The sequence below is a fragment of the Vicugna pacos genome, chromosome 34 (assembly GCF_048564905.1).
Source record: "Vicugna pacos chromosome 34, VicPac4, whole genome shotgun sequence".
In the NCBI taxonomy this organism is placed as follows: Eukaryota; Metazoa; Chordata; class Mammalia; order Artiodactyla; family Camelidae; genus Vicugna; species Vicugna pacos.
In genome coordinates this window covers 1,738,172-1,764,267 of record NC_133020.1, presented here as the reverse complement: position 1 = coordinate 1,764,267, position 26,096 = coordinate 1,738,172, and the positions used below count along the sequence as shown (strand labels likewise).

The window sequence follows — 26,096 nt, the reverse complement described above, 5'->3', positions numbered from 1 at the left end:
GCACAACTGAACTGAGTTCTGAAGGGCGTGTAAGAGTTAACCTTGCCAAGAGAAGGGAGGGAGGAGGGCAGGAGGGGTGGGGGGTAGGAATCTGAGCAAGATAAACCCCAGGCATTCGTTTGGCTGGGCGTGGGAGTAGTGGTGATAGGATGAAGTTTGAGAAGATGCAGGCACGGGATCACAGAGAACTTGGAATGCCATGGTGAATGAGGATTTTACTCCCGTAGGGAACAGCAAGAAACTTAAATCGGGAAGTGATGCACTGAGATTTGAGGAAGTCTACTCTGCTACCTAGGTGGAAAATGGACTGCAGTGAGGCCAGATGAAAACAGGAAGGGGGCTTGTTTTGCAAGTAAATTTTTACCTTCTTGACATAAAGCATCACATCTTTACTGCCACTTCTAGCACAGTCTTTGATCAGCACTTGAACTTGACAAGTTAATGGTTGATTGGTCAATATTTCCTTGTTCATTCAAGATATCCTAGCCACTCAAATTCAGTTTGCACTTAACCCTTTGGGGCTACATCTCTCCTGTGAGTCGCCACAGTGGAGCCAAAATGGGACGATGATAGTTGCATGAATGCTCTTGTCTTGGAAAAAAAAATATCCTCCAAATATAGGCAGACTCTTCCCAAGTGACAAGAAAAAGTGACAATGTTTGTTGTGGCAAGGTTGATTCTACATCTGGATGATATATCTTTACTGTCATTCTCTTACCTGTAAGGCTTGGGTATTTATCTGTGATATTTTGGTAGTCTATAATAAGTTCCTACGATCTGTCAAAAAAATTTCCATTTGTTTTCCTCCTTCAAAGGAAAAGGTAATAAAGATACAACAATCCTGACATGATGCTCTTCACTTCCATCCCGGGAATGTATTAAGTGAGATTTAAGATTTAGTGGGAATAATTTATTAAGCTTCTGATGAACAACATTTTCTTCTGGATATCAAGAAGTTGCAGAACTTCGATTATGATGCGTTGGCCAATTAATATTGTTAAGCCTACAGCTGATAATTCCAAGAACATAAATATGTGGCTTCTTTTCATGGAAATGGAGAGCTGTCTTTTCAAATGCTCAAGATTCTTGTTTCTAAATATGCATTTTTCTTCAAGTCTACGTATTGGTTGGGCTCCCTAGCTCATTTTAAAGCGCTTAAGAACAGAGCAACTGCTTTTATGTTCTATGGCCAGCCACTATTAATGGCATCGTACAAAAGCTAAACAATAGCTTTTTGAATAATTCTAAGAGGACCTGAAATTCTGCTTACTGTTCTTACCCTACTAAATCAGGGCCGTGAGAGGGCGCACTCTAAGACAGAGATTACGTTTTCTACTCGTTCTGTCTATTCCTACTTGCATCACTGCTTTTTACTGTTTAATTCTCCAAGAGGAGTATCGTTTTTAAGTCTTCATACATTTGTATACATGAACAAAACAGCTGGAGCCCAGGATTTATCTCAGAACTGTATAATTTAAAATTCTTGACTATCATCTGAGATAGAGCAAAATGATCTTATTAAAGGCTATATTAATCAAGTCTGATTTTAAGTTCTAGAGCTTTTAGGAAGAAATTTGTTATTGCATTTCATTATTATCATAGATAGGAGAAAACATGCTTGTTGCCTCAGAAAAGAAAAAAATAAAGCTTTTAATAATGTCTATGGATCAGACCAGAAATTCAATTTGAGTGTAAAAGTACTATTAACTATTTGAAGATAAAATAAAGATAAAATAGCCTTATTTTAATACATGGGGAAAACATGTAAAGCCGATATCCAAAACAATACTTTAGGAGAATGACCCAATGTGAACAAACACTTAGAATAATTCAAGTGAGCTACCCTCTGTTCCCATGATTGGAACCACTAATACAGGGCATAGATAACGTTAAAGCAGTCTTTTAAAAAGCCTAATTGGGAAACAACCTAAATGTCCATCAACAGATGACTACATAAAGAAGCTGTAGTATATTTATATGATGGAATACTATTCAGCCATAAAAATGATAAAATAATGACATTTGCAGCAACATGGATGGCCCTGGAGAATGTCATTCTAAGTGAAATAAGCCAGAAAGAGAAAGAAAAATACCATATGATATCATTCATATGTAGAATCTAAAAAAGAAGACAAATGAACTTAAATAATACAAAACAGAAATAGGTTCATAGACTTAGAATACAAACTTGTGGTGCCGGGGGGAAGTGGGTGGGAAGGGACAGACTGGGAGTTTGAGATTTGTAGATACTGACAGGTATATATAGTATAGATAAACAGGTTTATACTGTATAGCACAGGGAAAGATATTCAAGATCTTATAGTAGCTCACAGTGAAAAAGAATATGAAAATGAATATTTGTATATTCATGTATGACTGAAAAATTGTGCTCTACACCAGAAATTGACATAACATTATAAACTGACTATACCTCAATTTAAAAACATTAAATTTAATTTTTAAAAAAGCCTAAGTGAACAGTACCCTCAAGGTGATTGCCTGCATCTCCTGGGGCACATAGAGCAGTGTACTTTTATAATCAAACACTGCTACAGTCTCATTGATTCTGAAGCACCCCTACCCATGCCCACACTCCAGACCTTCTCCATAAAAGATGTGTTTTGCACATTTCTAGGGGTGGGGAGTTAATTTTTTTGTAATCACCATGTTGTTGTCATTCGATTTCCTTTGACTAATTATAATTGGAAGAATTCCTTAAAAACACACACACTCTTTTTTTTTAAGCTCATTGCAGTCGATCTGCTAGACACTGGGCTATACTAAGCAGACATGGAGGTATGTTAAATCAGGTGGCACTACTGACACTGTAACATTCCCAGCAGCACGGCCATGTATGTATATCCCTGCCACCCAAATATTTTTTTCCTTCTTTCCTGATTTCTCCTACTTTCTAATGACTAGTCCCCTAGATCCCAGAATTGCTTCATTCCTGGAATTCCTTTCTGGCAACAAATAATTCATACAGGCTTTAAACAATGTCTAACCACCCCCCACCCCAAACCTATTAATTGCCTTTTTTGCTACCTGAGCCAATTTTCTGTCTTTTTCCCAGAATTCTTCCTGATCATTGATATTCAAAACATCTTGGCCAGGAAAACCATTTAAGTAAACAGCATGCCTCAAGGTTTTATGGTGGATTTCCAAAGAAGCTGTAAATTTCATTAGGATATATTATTCATTGTGTTTTATAAGGATTATATACAACAATTTAAAACATATCTTTCTTCCTACCCAAGTACCCAAGTAGTGTTGTAAGTAAAGTTTACTTTCAAAGTAAGTAAAAATTTCCCTTTGCTAATACTTGCAATTCTTAAATGTCTTCTAGATGACTTTTATAAAAGAATTTTTAAAATCTCCTACAATACAGACTCACTTCACAATGCTGCTATACACCTCTGTCCCCTCCCCCACCACTCACCACAAGAGATACAGCCAACTTTAAAATGTTCAGCACAATTTAAAATCACAACAAAAGTTAGAGTGATTTACAACGAAAACCACTCACTTATATATAAAGGCATTAGAGAGAAGCTGGTGGGTTAAAGACCCTTGCAGGATATTTATCAACAAATCAGTCACATTTATCCCATTCTCTTGTTTTCAACGGATTATCTGCTGCCTCGATCTTACAGGTATGTCAACAATTCAGAATTCTCCAGGGCCCTGGAGCTAACAGCAGTTAACACCAGGGTCCTTTCTTCCCGGAATTTCTCGTGTTGATACAGGATTCTTTCCAGACTAGCCCTGTTTCAACAACTGCCTGTCTGTTTCAACTTTAGAGACAGGATAGTAACACGGAAATAATAAAAAAAACAATACTCACAACCATAAGGAGCACCCCCCAACCTTTTCAAAGAACTTTAATTAAACAACATACACAAACCACCCTGGTAATTGGTCCATGGTGTGTTACTGTTAAATTCCTTTGAAGCAGATTTCCTCTGAGTTTCAGAGAGCTGAGGCTTTAGAGTTAAGTAGGTGTTTGTTGCCTCATCTCTTTGCCTGACTTGCTCTGTGTAGGCTGCTGAGTGTATTTCAGCTTGTTGGGAAGCTCCTGTTGTCATAAAAATACTTCACTTTGTTCCTTGGTTAGCCACTCAAGCAGCTGCCCTGAGCGTTTGAGCAGAAGTATCATGCCAGTGCCCTTGGTCGAACACTGTCAATTCTGTGAACTGTGAAATATCCCTGCTGTTCCCCCTAGAATGCGCTTCCTCCAACCCTTCCCCTATGCCCGATCCCACTGAATTTTTGAGACCTAAAATCCCAGTTCCTCTGAGAAGCTTTCCAAGTAATCACACTTCTAAACTCTGTAACTTGTTGGCTGTTCTTCCGGGTAGCGTACCACTGTTTACATTTGATAACACAGTTTTTTAGAGGGCAGTTTCCTTCTGCAGACTTTAAACTCCTTGCTTTAAAGCAAGCAGAGTGTCTGTTCAATTCTACATACCTGTGCAACTTCATGTGTGGTGCATGAAGTAAAGGCTCACTTGGTAGTTCTTGAACTCACCAAGCAACATGAACATTGTAGAGAGGACAGACCATGTGTGGGATTGGGACTGAGTGTGCAATAAATGTTGACAGGCTGACTCATTCTTCTTATGTGAAATGGATCCTATCTATCTCATAAAATTGTTATAAGGAAACAATAAAATGCAAACGTATTCTTGAACAGGGTTAGGCACACAGTAGATACTCAGCAAATGCTCCTTTCTGTTCATTCCGCACATTTATTGAATAGTGTATGTCCGGTTGCTCTTCCTGGCCAGCCATTCTCAGAGAGCAAGACAGAGTATTTAACGTGCATCCTTCATGTCCCCCAAGCAGAAGTAGCTTGTTTGGCTCCAGTTTAGCGCTCGACCTGCAGACTCAAGGGGTACGACCACCCCACTGGTCAAAAACTGGCCACACCTGCACTGGGGTCCTTAGTCAGACTCCTAAATGTACATTTAGGCTTTTTTTCTCCATGTGCTGTGGCAGTTTTGTGTCATCCAGACCATCCCACTCTCACGGAGCTATCTCAGTTTCCTCATCTGTAACACGGGGATTAAAGCATCCTACCTCACAAGCTTTTTTCCCCGCTGGAAATATAAATAATGTAATGAATGCATACTACCTAGTCCAATTCCCGGAACATAGTAGGCACACAATTACATCAACTATAATCGTCAAACATCTTCTCTTTACTTCTTAAGTATGTAAATATTGACTGACCCTTGAAGATTCCTTTACACAAATAGAACACAATACAGCCTCCCAGGGTCTGCTGTTTTAAATCTCTGATCTGGTCTGCAATCATTTATGTTTTTCCTAATAGGTTCTACATTTAACATTGCCCAAGTTAAGTTCCTAGAGAAACAGTTCAGCATGGCAGAAAGCAACTGATATCCCAACTTAATTGTTCAATTTCTTTCCTCTTCTCTTTCTTCTCTTTTCCATAATAAGCCTATAATACTTGTATAATATAAAAATAAATTAAACAACTAATAAAAGAATTACTGTGTGGCTCTGATCATCTGACCTTCAGGAGGGGAGAAATGACATATTATGTTCTCTTAAATTTTTACAGCTGGTTTGCCATCTTCTTCCCCTTCCACCTTCACTGATTATCAATTACAAATATAGTGTTGTTTTTCTTTTTTAAACTCCCATTCACCGGGGCCAAAGTCCCCTTCCTTCTCCTCTTGGCCAACCGCGGGGTGGTGTGATTGTTTCCCAGCCCAAAGCTTCCTACCCACCTTTTTCACTTCCTAGATCAACCATTCACTCCGTACACTGAGTGGAGTGCCCCGAAGTACCTGGGCGAGGCACCGCAATCCCAATTTACAAATTGTACGAGCGCCAGTACTCTCAGGTTTTCTTATTAAAAATATTTATTGGGGCGGGGGGGGGTCATTGCTTTTTTAAAAATCTAATAAAAGCTAGGGGCGCTTTCTCTCAGAAAAAATGATCATACCAAATTTCTGCAAAAAATTTCAAAGCGGTTACAGACTTCTCCAGAGCCTCCAGATTAAGTCCCCTAGGATGGAGGCCGGGGTGGGGTGGTGGGGGAGGGGGGAGGGGAGCTGGTTAAAGAAGGGGTGAAAACCTTGGACTGAATTCTTTCCATGGATATGTATGTGTATGTAATATACGTAGATACCTATATGACAAAGATGAGTAAGAGGTTATTTTTTAAAAGAGTGCTTTCCCCAAGTAACCTGGTCTGAGTCTGCAGGCGCGACAGGTCGTACAAAGGGACGGCGAGCAACAGGTGGGCAGAACCCCAGCTCCCGCGCTCTCAGGAAGAAGCGGGTGGACGCAGCTGGGCGCTGAGGGTGAGGGGGGTTAGGGAAGGGGGAAGGGGAAGGGTGAGGGCGGCGCAGGGGGCGGCGGGGTTCCACTCACCGTTGCCCACGAAACTGCGGCCCTTCCGGGCCAGGGTCTGCTGCACCTGCTCCTGGATCCGCAGGCTCTTGGCCGCCTGGCCGCTGCGGCCGCTGCTCCCCGCCAGCTTCAGCTTGGCCTCGGAAGGCAGAGCCAGGCTGGAGCTGTCCAGCTGCCCCAGGATCTGCTGGCCCAAGACGGTCCGGATGTAGCCGCACTCAGCCGGGGAGCCGGGGGCTGCCATGGGGCCGGAGGACGCGACCGAGCCGCTCGCCCGCCGCCAGACCTGCAGGCGAAGCTGCGGCGGAGCCCGGGGCACTGGCGCGAGCCCCGCCCCGCCCCGCCGCCGCGGCCCCGCCCCCGGCCCCGCCCCCGCGCCGGTGAGAGGCCGCAGCTGGGGGAGCGCGGCCTCGGGAGCCGGGCACCGGGCCTGCCCGGGGGAGGGGGCGCGGCTCCAGCCGGGCAGGCGCACTGGGCCCGGGAGCGGGGCCGCGCGGGCCGCGCGCGCCGGCACCTGGAGCGCTGGATCGCCCGCGGGGAAGCGGGGAAAGGGGGCGCTGCCCGCGCCGGGTCGCGCACACCCTCCGAGTCACTTCGGATCCTTGCCCGCCCGGCCGCGCCCGGCTCGCGTGGCCTGGCTTGGCCTCCGCCCGGCCCTCGGAAAGGATGTGATTTCCGCCCTCCAGGCAGGTGCGCCCTGCAGAGGCACGTCAGTTCTTGGGCCGGGGTTTGCCTCTGGGATCCCCAAGTGAGTAGTCTGTCTGGTTAGTCAGGCTTTGCCAGACTTAGAAACATTTCGTGGACCTCAGGTGAGAAAGGGCTATTAGGTCGGCCGGAAGTCAGCAGGAGGGAAACGTGCCAAGATGACATGTGTAAAATACAAGATTTTAAAAAATAGTTTGTTTTTTTTTCTTTAGTACATTTACAGGCACTGTGTCTTTTTTGCACAGATGCAGTGCCAGAAACACATGTTCTTTCTCATTGAGAGGTTCTGTTTTCCCTTGCACATTCACAGATTGTACCCAGTACATGCTTGCTCACCCACTTTTACGAACACACCCACACAGAGCAACTCCAGTAAGAGGCTCTGGGGAAGAGCAGGCTTTCAGTAAGTGGTGCTTTTTAACAGCCCTGCGAGTGTTAAGTCCTCTTTGTGGTAGGCTCGCTGTTGGGGCCCATGGAAGGAGCCTCTGACTTTCACGGCGTATCTTCCACAACTTATACTTCCCTTGCTATTAATTATGCTTCACACTTGCTTGACTACTGAGATCTTGAGAGCTAAGTTCAACAGAAGGGGTCCTTGACCTTAACGTTTACAACCTAAGCCACTTGTTCTGCGGTCCCTTTTTGGACTTGAGAGGCAGAAAGAAAAACATCTACCCCCAGTATTAAGTAAGATAATCTTCCCTTTGATTGCTTAGGATTGTATGTGTACTTTCCCTCAAATCACTCAATTATCGCCCAGCCCCTCTTCTTCAGGATTGGAGTGGCTGAGAACACAGCTTGCCCCATCCCCATTTTCCTGTGGCGTACCCTTCTATCTTTACACATGCATTTAATGCACAGGTGCAAGGCCTTCCAGGGCGTGAAGAGGAAATCGAGGAGCCAAAAGCCTGGACAACGGAGTGGTGATAGTTCTGCCACCCTTTCCCAGCTGGCTACGTGGCTTAAGCGACACCATGTGGATGGTGAATCTTAGAAGCAATTCCTGTTATCCTAGGAGAACCAGTCTTGAGGTAGGTTATGCATTGTGAAGAACTCAATTATATAGCCACATGTTAACGTTCAAACCTGGTGCTGAGATTCAGTTGAAGAGAGGGGGGTGAATGGAAGGGGAAGCAGTAACAATGACTTCCAGCAACAAACTTGGGTGATTGGACAGGAGGTAGGTGGTTAAAAGCACAGCTTGTTGGGTGAGGCAGAGCTAGGTTCAAATCTTGCCTTGCCCTTTGTATACTGCGTGGCCTTAAGCAAATTGCTTTACATTTCAAGTCTCAATTTTCTTACCTGTAAAATGGAAGAAGTAAAACTACCTACCATGAAGTGCTGCTGTGGGCATTAAATAAGTAGTTCGTAAGAAATTGTTCAGTGCTTCTTAACAAACATCCCCCTGACATCCACACACACAGAGTCACTCACTATTTCCCTTCTCTGCTTCATTTTTATTCATATCACTTATTTTCCTACATACACTTTACATTTTACTTATTTGTTGATTGTCTCCCTAATGGAATGTGAGCGCTGTGAAAGCAGGGGCTTTGTTTTGTTCACAGCTGTCTCCAGGACCTAGAATACTGCCCATAGTAGACACTAGGTATATATCGAATGAGTGAGTGAATGAATGAATGAACGATGTATAAAAGCACTTAGTATATTACATGGTATACAATGAGTGCTCAACAAATGTTAATAATTATGTAGTGTTTCAAAAGTTACTCTTTTGGTAACTTGTTCTCATCTTTTAAAAAGTCATGTAGATATTGTATATTCTAGGTATTCTACTAGCTATGGAATAGCCCCTGTAAATAAAAAACAAACTAAGATAATTTTTGATAAGATAACTAAGATAACTTTCAGAATTCAGTGATTCACTAGAACAATCCCTTTGAAAATAAGATCAATATATAAATTAATTAAAAGGATACCTTTGGAGGTAAGGATCCTATTGCAATGGCAATAGTTAATTACAGGGTGAGGAATATGAACCCTGGCATGGTGCCCCCAAAGGTGGTCTAGGTGTGTATCTGTCAAAGCGCAGGCCCTGTCATGTTCTTTGCGTTTCCTGGGAAAGCTGCCTAGCCGACTTCCTGAACTGTGAGCAAGCTCTGAAATGACTCCTGAACACAGTTTCCAGCCAACAAATAGAAGCATGGAAATTAAATGCTATATATGAGTCCTTTTGTGGTGTTTGGCTGTTCTAGTCTGCTACTTTTTAGTATTTATTTAATTTCATTTTCTTTCTTTCTTTGTGTTTTTGGGGGGAGGGGAATTAGGTTTGTCTTTAGTTAGTTATCATTATTTTTTTAATGGAGGCACTGGGGATTGATACCAGGACCTCATGCATACCAAGCATGCGCTCTGCCTCCCTAATTTTCAGTATTTAAGTTTAGATTGAAAGCTCTTCCATTTCTTTGTTTTTCATTTACCAACAGAATCTGATAAAAGAAAAAAAAAGAAAAGAAAACCACAAGAATATTGAAATGGAATGTAAATAACAGATAACAATTATGAGGCTACAGTTCCTTCTGCTAACAACCTACAATAAGGATTCAAATGTGTGGGTGCCGGACACCACTCTCTGGTGGGGACTGCAGAGCAGTGAGGGTCAAAGTGCTAACCTTTCATGCAGATGCTCGTTGTGTCTGCTCTTTTGGATGTATAGGGCTAAAAATTATTCTTTTAAAAAGATTCCGAATATGGGTGTGGGAGGTGGAAACCAGGTGGGCCACCATGAAGGCTGCAATGAGCAATTTGTTCACACCGAGGCTTTCAAGACAGCTCCTTTCGTGACCCATGGGCCTGCGTGTGTTCTGCCGTCAGTTAAAATGATTACCCTCTGGGTGGATGACTTTGGCTGCTACACGATCGGTTGTCAGATCTTTCATCCGATGGCCAGCGAGGCTACAAGTAGGGAACACCTCGGTTCATTTCCACCATGCGTTCTTGGCTTCATAAGAGACGATGTTTCTCCCTTCTCTGTCTCTGTCCCCAGAACCTAGCAATGAGATAACAAGCAGGTGCTCATTTTGAATAATTAGTTTGCCTCTGTGTGGACCTAGGTGCAGCTGAGCAAAAGGATCCTGAAGGAGGTGGCCTGGCCTGAAATAAAATCTCAGTGACTGGAGTGCCTAAGGGAGCACAATGTTTAGTGTTCTTTAAGCTGATGAAGCTATCAGAGAAATTTGGAAGAATTCATGTTTTATAACTTTGTAGAAGATCTAGGAACCCAGCATCAGGCATTGTTTTAATTTTAAAAAGTATTGTACTATAACTTTTTGAATTGATTGGAAATTGTGTGAATGTAAGATGTTGATTGATATATGTGTATGTGTATCCATTCACAAATAAGTTATCTACATTTTTAATTTGTCTTCTGTTTTACATACACCCTATTATTTTTTTGAAATTCTAAAAACCGAAATATTATATTCCATATAGGAAAATAATACTGGCTTGGATTTTTTTTTAATTAAAAAAATTTTTTTATTGAGTGATAGTCATTTTACAATGTTGTTCCAAATTCTAGAGTAGAGCACAATTTTTCAGTTATACACGAACATATATATATTCATTGTCACATTTTTTTCGCTATGAGTTACCACAAGATCTTGTGTATATTTCCCTGTGCTATACAATATAATCTTGTTTATCCTTTATTTTAGAATTCCAGTCTGTCCCTTCCCACCCCCCCACCCCCTTGGCAACCACAAGTTTGTATTCTATGTCTATGAGTCTGTTTCTGTTTTGTGTTTATGGTTTTTTTTTTTTTTTTAGATTCCACATATGAGTGATCTCATATGGTATTTTTCTTTCTCTTTCTGGCTTACTTCACTTAGAGTGACATTCTCCAGGAATATCCATGTTGCTGCAAATGGCATTATGTTGTTGGTTTTTGTGGCTGAATAGTATTCCATCGTACAAATACACCACATCTTCTTTATTCAGTCATCTGTTGATGGACATTTAGGCTGTTTCCATGTCTTGGCTATTATAAATAGTGCTACTGTGAACACTGGGGTGCAGGTGTCATTCTGAAGTAGGGTTCCTTCTGGATATATGCCCAGGAGCGGGATTCCTGGGTCATATGGTAAGTCTGTTCCTAGTCTTTTGAGGAATCTCCATACTGTTTTCCACAGTGGCTTTCCTTGCTTCCCTCTCCCACTCTTAATGATTTAGTTGTCTTCTTTTATAATTTTGTATTTATTCTTTTTGTAATTCATGGCAGTTATCTCCTTTCCAGTTATGAGTTTCTCATTTCTGTAGCATCCTGCTTCTTTTCTATTTAGAATAGACCTGTCAATATTTCTTTTAGCATGGGTCTAGTGTTGCTAAACTCTTTTAGTTTTTCTTGTCTGTGAAGTTCTTTCTCTCTCCTTCTATTCTAAAGGATAGCCTTGCTGGATAGAGTATCCTAGGCTGCATCTTTTTTTCATTCAGGACTTTGAATGTATCTTGCCACTCCCTTCAGGCCTGTAAGGTCTGTGTAGAGAAATCTTATGGGGGTTCCCTTGTAACTCACTCTTTGTTTTTCTCTTGCTGCCTTTAGGATCATTTCTTTATCCGTGACTCTGGCCATCTTGATTATGATATGTCTTGGTGTGGATCTGTTTGGGTTTTTCCTGTTTGGGACCCTCTGAACCTCCTGTACTTGGATATCTGATTCCTTCTTTAGGTTTGGAAAGTTTTCAGTCATGATTTTTTCAAATACCTTTACAATCCCCTTTGTTCTTTCTTCCCCTTCTGGAACCCCTACTGTGCATAGATTGGCACGCTTTATATTATCCCATAGGTCCCTTATATTGTTTTCATTGTTTTTTATTTGTTTTTGTCTCAGCTATTCTGATTGGGAGCTTTCTGTTGTCCTGTCTTCTAGGTCACTTAGTCATTCCTCTGCATTTTCTAGCCTGCTTTGTACAGCCTTTAGGTCAGCTCTCATCTTAGCAAATGAGTTTACTAATTCTACTTGGTTCTTCTTTATAGCTTCTATTTCATTTTTGACATATTTTATATCTCTAAACACTATTTCTTTTAGTTCCTTCAGTACTTTGATCACTCATTTTTTGAAATCTTGATCTAGTAGATCATCGAGGTCTATTTCCTTAATTGTGCTTTCAGGGGATTTCTTTCGATCTTTTAATTGGGAGTGGTTCCTCTGCTTCTTCATATTGCCCATATCTCTCTGGCACTGTGGCTTAAGGAGTATCAGTTATCTAGTTCTCCTGAAGCTGGCTTGGATTTTGAAAGCCTCATCACCCACCTTTTTTCCTTCACTAACGTTATTATGGAATGATACTTTAAAACACCCCCATAGAATGGTAGAGTGATATAAATAGGTTCTTGGGGACTAACAGAGCTGGGTTTGATTTGTTGCTTTACTGTGTGACCTTAGGCAAGTTACTTAAATTTACTGAGCTTCAAATTCTTTATTTGTAATGGGATGTCTTTAATAGTTTGACATCACAGGATTGTTTAAAAAATTCATTTAGATACTCACTATGAAACATTTAGATCTCCTAGTCCATGTTTAGGTTATCATTTATCTATTATTGCAAAAAACCCCATCCCAACATTTAAGAGCTTAAAACAACACATAGACTTGGGGGGAGGGTATAGCTCAGTGGTACAGTACTTGCTTAGCATGCATGAGGTCCTGGGTTCAATCCCCAGTACCGCCATTAAAATAAATAAACCTAATTACCCCTCCCCTCCCAAAACAACATTGACTTATTTCTCATGATTTAGTGGTTGACTCCACAGTTCTTCTATGGGTCTTACCTAAGTTCATTCATATGGCTGAGATCACATAATGGCTTGGCTTGGCTTGGCTTGGCTGGGACTGGCTGGCTTGTAAGACAGCCATTCTCATGAATCTGTTGTGTGGCTGGAATAGCTCCGATGGTTGACCCTCTATTTCTACGTGGCCACTCCTCCTCTAGTAGGCTGATTTGGGCTTCTTTAGAGTGGTCTTGAGCAGCATTCTCAGAGAGCAAGAGCAGAAGCAATAGATCTTTTTAAGCTTAGACTCTAACACTTGGCCAATGTCCACCTTCTGTTCATTAAAGCAAGTCACAAGACCAGCCCAGATGCAATGGGTGGTGAAAGAGTCACTTCTTAAGGGAGAGGTCACAAAGTTTTACTGTGGCTGTCTTTGTAAACCATCCAGCATCCTTCCTGCTCCATAGATGGTAGCTGCTACTATTATTATTATTTAGAATTGTCTTGTCTCTCGAACATTGGCAGGATTATAGTTACTATCTTTTGATGGCTTGAGGAATGAAGCTAAAGGAAAGCAGTCGTGATTAGTGGATAGGGGGTAGCTCCCTGCTTGTTATATAAGTGAATTTAAACTTTATTCAGAAGAGCCTTGGATATACTTGGAAATCAAGTATGGTTAATCCAGACATATTTCATTGGATATGAAGGGTTCCTTGCTAGTCCTCTACTGGTTCAAAAATGGTTGGAGTTCCGATTTGTTCACCATCTTAGTGATGTCACTGGTGCTCCAATGACAATCATTTTGGATTATATTTAGAATATACTTATTAATAATTTAAAAATTAATAGACATAAAGAATTGAACCTCAAAAGTGATTGGTAGTATAATTTTACTGTGGCATTCCCTCTTACCATGATGAAAGAAAAATACACAATACTTTTACCAATAGTAAGAAGGAAAGTGTATTGTTCACTTAGAATGTGGTCGTTATAGTCCAAAAGAACAGCAGTTGCCAAGAGACTATGTAGGTGAGAAAGGATAGATAATTGTCAGTCCAACTCCATTATTTTACATTGTTATTCCGTTATTGTGTTCGTCCATTCTGGCTGCTACACAAAATACCGTAAACTGGGTGTCTTAATAACAACAAACATTTATTTCTCAAGTTCTGGAGACTGGGAAGTTCAAGATCAGGACACCAGTGGATTCAGTGTCTGGTGAGGACCCACTTCCTGGATTATAGAGGTATCTTTTCACTGTGTCCTCACGTGGCAGATAGGGAAGGAATCTCTCTGGAGTCTGTTTTATAAAAGCACTAATCCCATTCACAGGGCTCCACCTCCTCGCCTAAGCACCTCCCAAAGACCCCACCTCCTAATGCCATCACACTGGGCATTAGTTTCAACATATGAATTTTAGTGGGGCACAAACTTTCATATGATAGCAGTTATGTTCCATTCTCTTTTATTAGGTCTGTAGCATGGACCCCAATTTAAAAATTGTCCAGGTGAGTTGAGTGGCAGGGGTAGAATTCTTTTTTATTTCTTGACAAAATACACTTGTACATTAGTTCTTTCCTCTTCCTGGTGAGGCAGGAGGGAAGGGGGCAGGGCACAGCCATTCAAGGAATGACAGAGCAATTAACACCAAGATGGCAGGAGATTCAACTCCCAGGAGGCCTTGAGGCCCAAGATGGTGGGAGATTTGACTTCCAGTAGACCTTGAGCTTCACTATACACTCATTGTAACGTATTAGCTTGGGAAATGGCACTCCCACTGGTGCCATAACAGTTCTTAGGCTGACCGTAAAAGGTCAAAAAGTGGTCAGTGGCCCAGTTCCTGGGAATCCCAGCCGCTTCCTCAAAGTAGTTGGAATAATCCTCCCACTTGTTAGCATAGGAAGTTACTGGGTGCATTAAAAACTAACCACCCCCACACTCGTGGCTGCTCCGCATTCTGACTGAGCCGGCCCGCACGCTGGCTACGGAATGTGTAACTACTTCTGCTTTAAACTGAGCACCCAACCCCCACACCTCATGGCCTTTCTCTTGCCTTCTGAAACAGCCTGCACTCTATGGGGTATGTATCTTTCTGAATAAATCTACCTTTACTCAACTGTGGCTCGCTGTTGAATTCTTTCCTGAGTGAAGTCAAGGACCCACACTTGGCAGGGCACGTCCCAGGGACTCAACCGAGCCAGGGACATGGCCATCCTCTTGCCCCATATTCTTTTTCCTACATCACTGGAAGATGCCTTCCCCATATCTTCATGGGATTGACTTCTTGTCATTCAGATTTGTTCGAATATCTCCTCCTCAGAAAGAATTTTCCTGGCCAACCAGTCTAAAGTACATATTCTGTCACTCTGTACAAAACACTTAGTTTTCTTATTTACAGAGATATATATGTGTTCATATGCATTATGTCCCTACTGGAATGTAAAGATTAATGCAAGCAGAAAGGTTTTCTTGTTCACCAATTCATCTTTTGTTCTTAGTCCAACATGTAAGCTCACAGGATTTGTTAAATGAATACATAATAGCAATACATTTTAATTTTAATTCTTCCCTCTTCTATTTTATTAATAGAGTTTAAATGTGAGGACAAATCTTTTTGTGTTTTTCTGAAAAAAAGAAAAAAAGGCTTATAATGCAAGATGGGATTCTGAGACTTCTACTTACTTTATTTCACTGGATTGAACTAAACCTAGGTCGAATTTAGAACATGTCCCTGCTCTTTTTAAGCTTAAAGTATTATATCTCAGATAGCGGGGAACCTTTTGAAGAAATATTCTGGCCATAGAACCAAAGTCAAATCAGAGCCCTCGTGATTGCCCTGTGAGACAGAAGGGGGAGAGAAAGTAAGTAGCCCCTCTGAAGTTGTGACTGCAGCAACAGCTTCTAATAAAATGGTTCAGAATGATTTGCGGGGTGTTTTGATTGATCCTGCTAATATTTCAGCATTGTAGATTTCAGCAGAAATATATCAGGCTTTGAGGCTATAAATAACAAGGCAACAGTTGACTCAAACCAAATTTCAAAGATGTTATCAGGAAAGTCCTTAAGTGAGGAAATGACTCCATTAACAATAGGTTGCATAAGAGATCAAGACTGCATTAATTATCCTGGCATTCTAAGATCTTTCTCTTCAACCTCACCCTACCAAGCTGACGTTATCTCCCAGTATGGAACTTACCAGCACAAACATTCTGAAGCAGCCAGGCTAAAATTCTTATCACACCCTAAATTCTTGGTGCTCATTTCCTCTTATTTTTAGTGGCTGCTTAGTTTATTTCTACCCATCTTTTAAGGTCCAATTTGTGCTTCCTCTCCTTAGCAAGGCTGACTTCATCTGCCCTCATGGGTTGCCCTTTGCCCCATGCCCCAGACTCCTTAGAATCATTTGTTTTTTCTTCTGAGAATTAAATGAGATGACATTATTTAAGAGCTCAGCCTAGTGTCCTAGGCTAAATAAACATGACTGTTTTATGTTTGCTTGCATACGTAAAGTACTTAAATAAAAATCAGGGGATAAAAAAGTGAATAGTAAATGTATAATGTATAAAGAAATATAGCATAATAGCTCAGAGATTAGCCTCTGGAGTTAGATAAACCTGAATTATTTTTCGTACTCTGCCACTTAATACTTCTTTAACCTTGGTCAGATTGTTAGATTTCTCTAAGCCTTAGTTTCTAGCTGGAAGAGAGGGGTAATAAATACTGCCACATTAAATAGGGCTAATATGACAATTCTTCGTAAATCAGATATGAAAATTCTTTGTAAATCAGCAAGCACTGTGCAAATACTAAATACTACCTTGTACATTCTATAATTTTTAGAGATGTGCCATCAAAGTAACAGATTGTCTGAAAGCTAGCAGTATGCAAGACAGTACCTGGGAACTGGGTACCCAAAAGAATGACGCACATTCTTGCCCTGGGGCCCTTTCATTGCAGAAAGGGAGATGAAACAAAAATATGTCAAAAGTTAAGTAGCAATAGCGTGTCGAAAATTGTTCAAAGCAACAATAAAGGAGGTGGTACAGGATGATGTGCCAAATACATTGGGAAGATAAACAGTGTTTATTCCTGAAGTTCCAGGAGTGAGAGATTGCTTTCCAGTTGGAACAATCGGGGAGGATGTTTATAGGGACTGTGATTGGATATGAATCGAACTACATCTTGAAGATGAGTCGGAAGTGATTAAGTGGAAAGCAGGCAGAGGGTATAAAAAGGTGATAGCAGATGTGTAGGGGTAGAAAAGTTGATAGTGGAAAGGCTGACTAGGAAGGTGGTCTGACCAGAGTAATTCCAGCTCGTGTTCCCAGACATAGTTGCACATTAAAATCAAGGAGGAAACTTTAAAAATTGTATAGATTCCCATTAAAAGTTAATTTTTTAGAAGATCGATTAAATCAGAATCCCTCAGGGATGGTGTCTGAAATCTGTAGCAATGAACAGCTATTTTTGGGAACCACAGGTAAAAGGGATTAGTGGACCATAAAGGAAGAAATTTAGTTGAGGTCCACATCCCAAAGGTCTTGAATATTAAAGTAGATTTTGTACTTTATACAACAGCACTTCTCAAATTTAGTAATGTTTGGATATTTTTTTAAAGGGAAAAAATATCTCTGGGGACTCGATAAGAGAACTGCAGGAGTGATAATCATAGAAAACTTCCACCAACTAGTAAGAAATGAATTGACAAAATATAATTATTCACATTTGCATAATTGGCAGGTATGTATTTCAAAAATAAAGGGAGTAAGTCTGCCAATTCAGGGACATCATCTATGAATGTTTGTCGCAAATGACAAGATTCAAGCTTTTAAATAAAACTTAGAATTTCGGAAAATATGCCTCTGCCACCATTGTGACCTTGAACGCTTTCCTGTATTTTTCTGATGAGATATATGGTGACATTAACAAATAAGATATTTTTGGTTATTGTATAATAAGATGTATCAATGTTTGGAGGAGCTATATAATTCAGTAAGCCAGCATTTATAATGTTAAAATCATGCATGGATAAAAGAGAGAGTCAAAGTACTTAAATAAACAAATGGATTTTAATGCAATCAATCAGGAAAAGCTCATTAATGCAGTTTTAGATTCCACATCACAACTAGCCTTTAAGATTCCACCATTTGTTAAGTTTTCATGTAGTATCAAAGAAAATAAATCTCCGAAAAAGCTACTAAAGCACTCCGCCCTTTTCCAACTACATATCTGTGTGCAGCTAGAGTTTCTTCCTATATTTCAATGAAACAGCTTATCACAGCAGATTGCATGTAGAAGCAGATATGAGAACCCAGCTGTCTTACATTAGCTGCACATATATAAAAATTCCATTCTTGTCACTAAATATTTTTTGGGGGGGAAACACAGTTATCTTTCTAAGAAATATGTTATTTATGTTAATATAGAATTGCTCCGTTAGTTTAAAAAATTCTCAGTTATAATTTCTAATACAGTGATATTGGTAGACATGGCCGACACAATCAGAAAGTTCTTTGGGTTCTTTAAAAATGTTTGCGAGTGTAAAGAGTTATGGAGATGAAAAATTTTGAGAACTGCTGGTTTTTGGAAGTTGTTAGGTTTCTATCTCAATGGAGATAGAAATGATGGCAGGAGAAGAGATATTCTATAAAAAAATATTACAGCTGCTACTCAAAAAGGTAAACAAAATTACCCCATGATCTAGCAATTCCACTCCTAACTACACCAAAATGAATTACAAACATCTAGCAAACAAATACATATATACATGAGTTTACTGCAGAGTAGCACCATTCAGATTAGCCAAAAGGTGGAAATAACACACATGCCCATCCACAGATGAATGGATGAACAGTGTTATATACACACAATGGAATGTCATTCAGTCATAAAGAGGAATGAAGTACTGATACATGGGTAGACCTTAAAAACATGCTAAGTTAAATAAGGCAGACCCAAAAGGTTGCATATTATATGATTCTGTTTATCTGAAATGTCTGAAACAGGTAAGTCAATAGAGACAGAAAGCAGGTTGGTGGTTGGCAGGGCCTGGGGGAGAGGGACATGGGAAGCACTGCTTCATGGGTGCAAGACTTCTTTGCGGGGATGGAAATGCTTTAAAACTAGTTAGAGGTGGTGATTGTGCAACACTGTGAATGCCATTTATGCCACTGCATTGTTTACTTTAAAGTGGTTAGTATCCTGTTATGTGAATTTCACCTTAATTAAAAAAAAAAAAATCATGGCTGAGTGATCGCCAGATCCAAGACCTGGCCCTTGGCATGGATTCAGAATCTCTTTTCAACTTTACACAAGTAAGCAACACGAACGAGGTATCTGTTTTCTTTCTGTTGGCAGTGTTTCAAGTCTCTGGTGCTAGTATAATCATTATTTTGGCTACTCTCAGAATTAGCAATGCATTTTTTCTTTGATATTCTTTCTAGTTGTTGTGTCAGGAAAAAGGCAGAATTAGGTAGCATGCTAAAATCAAATCAGTATTTCTTACATAAATGATTGGTTGGGCGAGTCTGTTTTTAGTCACAAATCTCCTCTGAAGTCTGAAAGCAAGCAAGAAACTTGATATTGTTGACATTTTGGGTTTTTTTTTTTTTTTATAGAAGAGCAGTAGAAATGCAGTGAGTATTGTAGAAATAAAACAAGAAAACATAATCTGCATTTTATCAGCCAAAAGTAAGACCACTAATTAGGTTCTTTGTCCAAGGTGTGGGTTCTTCTGTCCCTCACTCAGCAAAATTTTGGGAAAATCCTCAATGTGTTGGGTTGGCACAGAGCAGCTGGCTCACAGTTCTGGGGTTTGCCGTTAGCCCTTCTTCCCTGGTAACAAGAAATAACATGACTCATCAAGCAGATTGCATATTATGCCATCATGTAGGCCTCATTAAATTTAACCTGTCATCTAATTTTCCTTGAAGTCTGTACACTGGTCATTGAATAAATTGGCCAGTACCAAGGTGATCATATTTCTGATCAGACAAAGCAGAATCTAGCAAAACAAAACAAAACAAAACAAAACAAAACAAAACAAAACAAAGTAGCATCTAAAAGAGAGTGAACACCTGGGAGGTTGAGATAGGATTTCTGACTTTCAGATTAGGGTGTGGGTGTGAAAGAGGCAACATGCTGGCTTCAATTTCTTCATTTGTAAAGATACATGAATGGTGCTATTCGCAGGAGGTTTTATGACTGAACGTACGTGAAATATCTTACGTAGGATTAGGCATGTAATTGGCCAGTAAAGGGAGCATTGTTGTTTTTCATAAAAATATATTTGACATATAACATTGTGTGCATTTTATAAGGTAGTTTGTTTTGATTATTAGGAATAATGTTGGAACTATGATACTGCTTGTCATAAAAGGGAGGACCAAACAGCAGAGGGAGGTGGGACCAGCTCAGCTTTCCTTCAGTTGAAAAATAAATATAGAAGTAAAACAAAATATATAATTATTGCTAGTAAGGGAATGTATGCTGTGTAATATTTAAAGAAGGGGAAATAAGAGGCGATTTAACAAAGAGAAGATGAAAAAAGATTGAAAGAAGGATGGAGTGCATCCAAAAAGTTCCTTTTGAGTGGCAGATGAGGATGTGAAATGTAAAATTGTTCAGTTATATAGAATATTAGGTCAGCCTATGTTCTCTAATATGATTAATTAGGAGAGGTGTAGGGCGAAGTGAAACAGAGATTTCCAGTCCTTACTGATAATCAGAATCACTTTGAGAAACTTATAAAAATATGAATCCCTGTCACCCACTCCGGAGATTCTGATCCTGTAGTTCTTGGATGGAGTCCAGGGATCTGTGCTTTTAAAAAGCTCCCCAGATGAATTTTGATACAAAGTTACATTTGAGAACTGCAGACGTGGGAATGGAATGTTTGCCTTTCTCTAGTAGCATGTGCTCAGACTCTTCATATAATTGCCTTCTCTCGGTGGAGCAAGAAAAATAAATAAGGTGAAATAACCCAATTTAAAACGGAAACAATCATTACCCTTTATAAAATGTCTGTGAAAAAATATTAAAACTATATTTATCTCATTTTTCTTTTCTGGTGACAGGAAGGAGCGAACTTCTGCTCCCCTCCAAACCTGGAGATGAGCTGCAGCAGTGACATCAAGTGGTCGTTTCGGGGTATTTTCCTTTTTATTTGGGACTTTGATATTTAACAGAAACAGTTTATATAGAGTATAGTTTTTCTTTTCTTCCTCGCATCAGGTAGAGAATGTATTCTTTAGTTCTTGCACGCTTTACTCGCCAGAAATGCTAAAAAGAATGAAAAAACAACAAACACATTTCGACCCTGACATGCAATCCTTTGAGTGCTAATCCAATATAAACACCTTTGTTTAGCTGTTTGTAGAACCAGGTGGCTTCTGTGAAGCGAAAGAAAGCCTGAACTAAACCCTACATGCAAAAACTATGATAATGCTGATGAAACTGTCAGTGTCTTTAAAAATATGACTCATAAACAAAAGAGCACTGTGATCTTGACTCAAGTGAGAACACTCCGGGGCCAAGAACTCAGTAGCCTGCAGCGAAGGTCACGTCTTCTTTCATGATCATCCGTGGTGAGCGGAAGCTTGGGTATCAAGCAGTAACAACGCTCAGACTGTCCTAATTAAACACACACACAAAGTAAAAGCAGTTGGAAACCTTTTACACTCTAAAGACCAGGAATGTTTCTTGATACATCTCACTTTATGCCACTCAGAGTGGAAACCAGATTTTATAGGAGAGAAGAGGTGATGAAGAGGTGGCTGCCAGGATTTTTACCGTATAATAGCATTTATCAATGATTTCCTTTAAACAGTGACCTCACCAGTATATTTATACTATGGACTAAATTCAAAACAATTTTACATACACACTTAGAAAAATCCATTTGCTAGGGGGGAGGGTAGAACTCAAGTGGTAGAGCACATGCTTAGCATGCAGGAGGTCCTGGGTTCAATCCCCAATGCCTCCTCCAAAAGTAAATAAACCTAATTACCTCCCCCCACACCAAAAAGATATATTTGCTAAACAGAGTAAGACACACCCAAATTGCAAAGGAGAGAAGAGGAAGTTAGGCAATTAATTGGCATGGAGACAAGAGAAATGTGTTTAGTTACTCTGGACTGTGACTGTTTCAAACACTGGCGGAAGAAGAACATCTAATTACAAGGAAAAAAAATATAAAGGAAATGGAATTACTGTTGGTCTCAGGGACCATTATTTCCTATGTGAAAGCAACAGATTTGATTGAAGAATCAACAGTATGCAACTAGATTAGCCTCTAATCCCAGGCTACCTAAGCAAAGCTAGTGTTGAGAACTGAAAGACAGAGTCACCAATTTACAGGAAGGACTTTTTACTTTCCCCCTTATGTTTCTCAAATGTCATTCTTCTTAGTTGTTATCCATTATGTCTCTCCTATGCTTCTAAAATCTGAAATGAAAAGGAAAGATGTTTCATTTTAAAATGATAGATCTAACTACCTTCTGAGTTGGGGAAAGGGCTGGTCCTCAGTTTTAGCTCCTGGATACTTACTCATTTTAAGTCATCGGTAGAAGACTGTCACATCCAGAAAATTGGCAGGAAGAAAATGTATACAAAACTAAAAACAGCAGTAGGCTGATGCGTTGGGTCACAGATTCGCTGCCGCAGACAACTTAATAATCAGAAATAACAAGCAGGGAGAGAACTTTTAGGAGTTAATCGTCTATTTTTGAGCCAAATGTTCTAAAATTTATGAATGACTAAGTGATGAGACGTCCCTCTGCATTTCACATTCATATGTGAATAATGAGGAGAGATTAATGAGCGTTTTTCTTTAGCTTCTGAGTAATAAAAAGTTCCAAGATGAGGAAGAGTGCTTTGACTTGCCTCAAACCAGTAGTGTCCTTGGACTGAAACACTGGGAGCTTTCTAAATCCCTGTGAAACTCCGCATAAGAGGATCGAGCTTTCACTTTTATTTTACCCAATCAGATGTTCTAAATGGATTGAACCAAACTGTATCTACTTGGACAACAGATGCAGCATAAAAAATTTATATTGTAGCCAATAATAATTGTCCTTTCGTCAAGTCGTTCTGTACTTTCCCCCTCCAATGGGTATATGTTTAGCACCCACTGAGCTTGAGATAAAGCTCACAGAGCAGACTGAGGCCAGAACATGGATGATTCTTATTTTCTTCAGCAATAAATGGATGTTGTCAAGAAAACCAGAGATGATCAGGTCTTGGGAAGTCATATCGGGGAGTGGTGTATGAGATATATGGGTTGGGGGGAAACTGGCAAATACCGTTGCTGGGGAAATGGAGAGGTGGGTAGGGTTAAGGGGATTGCCTTGTGTGAACTACTACTTTTTCTTTTTAATTAAAAAGAGTGAATGCTAAAAAAAAAAAAAGTTGAATGTATGTTGGTCATTTACTGAGGAAAGGAGATAGTTAAAGATGACAGTAAAAACTTTTTTAAAAATTGGAGTATAGTCAGTTTACAACCTTGTATCAATTTCTGGCCTACAGCATAATGTTTCAGTTGTACATATACATACATTTATTTGTGTGTGCGTTTTTTTTGTGGTTCTAGAACTTTATTTATAGGTAATCAGCAGTTAGTTCTCATTCACGTTAATGGTCTATAGAGTTTTGAAAGTGCTGACAGGTACATGGGTAACCAATGTATAGCGCTTGTTTGGTGAATCTTCATCCTCATTGCGTCCTCTGGACCACTGCACACGGATGAGGTATGGGACGTTCCTTATTCCTCTGGCCCAGACAGCTTTGTTGAGCCTGGTGTCAGCGCGCCCACCTGGAGTTCCCATCTCCTTCATGGCAAATTTCCAGATTCCTCTGAGTGTCCGAGGCACACGCTTCTTGAAACCCACTCCACGGCTGCTCTTGTAAATGTTGATAGTGTATTCTCCAGTCACCACCTCATTGTTGGTGGACCAGCCCTTCTTCTTGCCACCTGTCTTTGCTGGAGCCATCCTGCCGGGCCCGGGATTGGAAAGGAAGGGTGCAAGGGATTGTCCATGTATTTGTTCTCATATTATTTTTCATTATAGGTTTTACAAGATATTGAATACAGTTCCCTGTGCTACACAGAATAATTTTTTTTCGTCTATTAGTAAATTTAAGACTTAAGTTAGAACTTAAGGGTCCTAACTGGGTTAAGACTGAATTCATTTAATTTCTGTCAACACTGGCATTTCTGCTTGCGCTAACACGAGCCTGTGAGATCTCTTGTGTGAAATAGAAAAAATTACCTTTTTCAAAAAAGTGTCCAACTATAGTGACATTCTTTGTACGAGATCACCTGCTGTCATCAGTGGAAAAGTTTTATGGTTAATGCGTGAGCATGATGTCTTTGATTGGAACAGTGCTCTTTGGATGCAGTGGGTGGGGCAAGACCCACGACACACAATCATATGTAGTTGTCTTAAGCGTTGCTTGCTCGTAAGGAAGTCACAACATTTCCTTTACAGCAAGGGAAGGAAGCAGAGGTGCTCCAGAGCGCCCAGAGCTGCAGGGGCAAAGGAAAATGCGGAAAGACTAAAGAATACTACGCGTAACAATTCGAAGGGTTATTGGTGATTTTTTTTGAGACAGAAATTTCATAAAATAATTAATCTTAGGCACTGAAAAATCCTACAGAGATGTTCTAACTCCTCTTTTCTTTCCAGTTTTAAATATGAAAAAGCTGAGACCCAAGAATTAGAAGAATTTACCCAGTTTCTAGATGCACTACCTACTACTCTGCAATTGTTTTGGTTTGGGCTTGTGTCTTGCATTTTTCTATCACTATTATTGTTTTCCATAAGGGATCTTCTAAGATGCTTTCCTAATCACTTTAATTTAGGGAATATCAAAGTCTAATGGGCTAAATTCTGGTAAGCCAAGCTGGCACTGGGGGACAAGGAGAGGGTTACTGACAGCACTGGCTATACCAAGGGCCAGCTACATCTTTTAAAGGGAAATTCAGAATTTCTGCCAGTGTCTCCTTTCATCCAGAGGAAGGCTCTCCTGTACATCTTATTGGAATAAGGTTCTATGTCTTAGGGTAGGTGACCTGGAGGGCAAGAAATGGAGTGTGGGCTAAATCACTTCCAGGAGTGCTTTCTCTTGCCAGTGTCTCCTTTCATCCAGAGGAAGGCTCTCCTGTACATCTTATTGGAATAAGGTTCTATGTCTTAGGGTAGGTGACCTGGAGGGCAAGAAATGGAGTGTGGGCTAAATCACTTCCAGGAGTGCTTTCTCTTGCCAGTGTCTCCTTTCATCCAGAGGAAGGCTCTCCTGTACATCTTATTGGAATAAGGTTCTATGTCTTAGGGTAGGTGACCTGGAGGGCAAGAAATGGAGTGTGGGCTAAATCACTTCCAGGAGTGCTTTCTTTTCTGCTCTTGTCTAGCAGAATTGAGCAGTCATTAGGTGCTGAGGAGCGGAGGCAGTGTGGAGTGGCTATTTATAAAACAAGTTTGGTAGAGAATGACAAGAGGTTGCTAGGAGAGGGAAATAATGACATTTAGGAAAAAAAGAAAAAAATAAGAAGGGGTCAAAATGTGGTCTTTACTGGACATTCCTGATTCTAGTCCAGTCCTCCTCTGGGCGGTCTTTCTCACTCATTTCCTTATTTGTTGCTTCCTTCCTTCAGATTCTGGTTGAAAATTCACATTTCTTAGAAGTCTCTCCTAAAAATAATCATCACATCGTATACTACTATCTAGCCCATACACGATTTTCCATCTGTAAGTATTCATTTTTGTATACCTTTGTACATGTTGTATATTTTTGCTAAGTTTTAAAACATTTGATCTTTCAGAACCACTGGTCCCTGCTGTTTATCTGATTTACTATACACATTAGATATACATTACCATATATAAAATAAACAGCAAGGACCTACGGTATAGCACAGGAAAGTATATTCAATTTCTTGTAATGAGCTGTAATGGAAAAGAATCTGAAAAAGTATATATATGTATGTATGTACATGTATAACTGAATCACTTTGCTGTGCACCTGAAACTAACATTGTTAATCAATTACACTTCAGTAAAAAATAAGAATTGAAAAAAAAAACCCAACATTTGGTCTTTCAAAGATTAGTGTGACTTATGTATTTAACCCTAATGCTTCTTACTATACACGAACACCACACACACAGATGCTAAAATACTGTTCTTGTTGTTTGCCATCCTACTGAAGTCATCTTTAAGCCTTTTATCCATTCGGAATATTATGAAGCACCCGTGTGATGGAGTGATGGACACAAGGTG

General features: G+C 40.1%; 2 protein-coding genes and 1 long non-coding RNA gene across 4 annotated transcripts in view; 1 reads left to right on the top strand and 2 right to left on the bottom strand.

Annotated features, from left to right (window-relative positions):
* PKP2 (plakophilin 2) overlaps positions 1 to 6,730 on the bottom strand; it is a 75,333-nt gene extending 68,603 nt beyond the window's left edge. The window contains exon 1 of the mRNA XM_031670517.2: positions 6,406 to 6,730. Within this exon, the coding sequence (XP_031526377.2) occupies positions 6,406 to 6,628 (223 nt within the window). The 5' untranslated portion in view covers positions 6,629 to 6,730. The remainder of the gene's footprint in view (positions 1 to 6,405) is intronic.
* A 6-nt stretch (positions 6,731 to 6,736) lies between these two features.
* Positions 6,737 to 25,727, top strand: LOC116276828 (uncharacterized). 2 transcript variants are annotated; one of them, XR_012066884.1, is made up of 3 exons: positions 6,737 to 7,132; positions 7,951 to 8,120; positions 25,472 to 25,727. It is a non-coding gene; the product is annotated as an uncharacterized lncRNA (long non-coding RNA). The 2 variants fall into 2 exon arrangements; XR_012066885.1 differs by lacking the exon at positions 25,472 to 25,727 and adding an exon at positions 20,895 to 21,097.
* Positions 23,457 to 23,807, bottom strand: LOC102540539 (large ribosomal subunit protein eL31-like). The gene has a single exon (XM_072954681.1). It carries the CDS (start codon positions 23,805 to 23,807, stop codon positions 23,457 to 23,459), a length of 351 nt encoding a protein of 116 aa, XP_072810782.1.
* Positions 25,728 to 26,096: the final 369 nt, after the last annotated feature.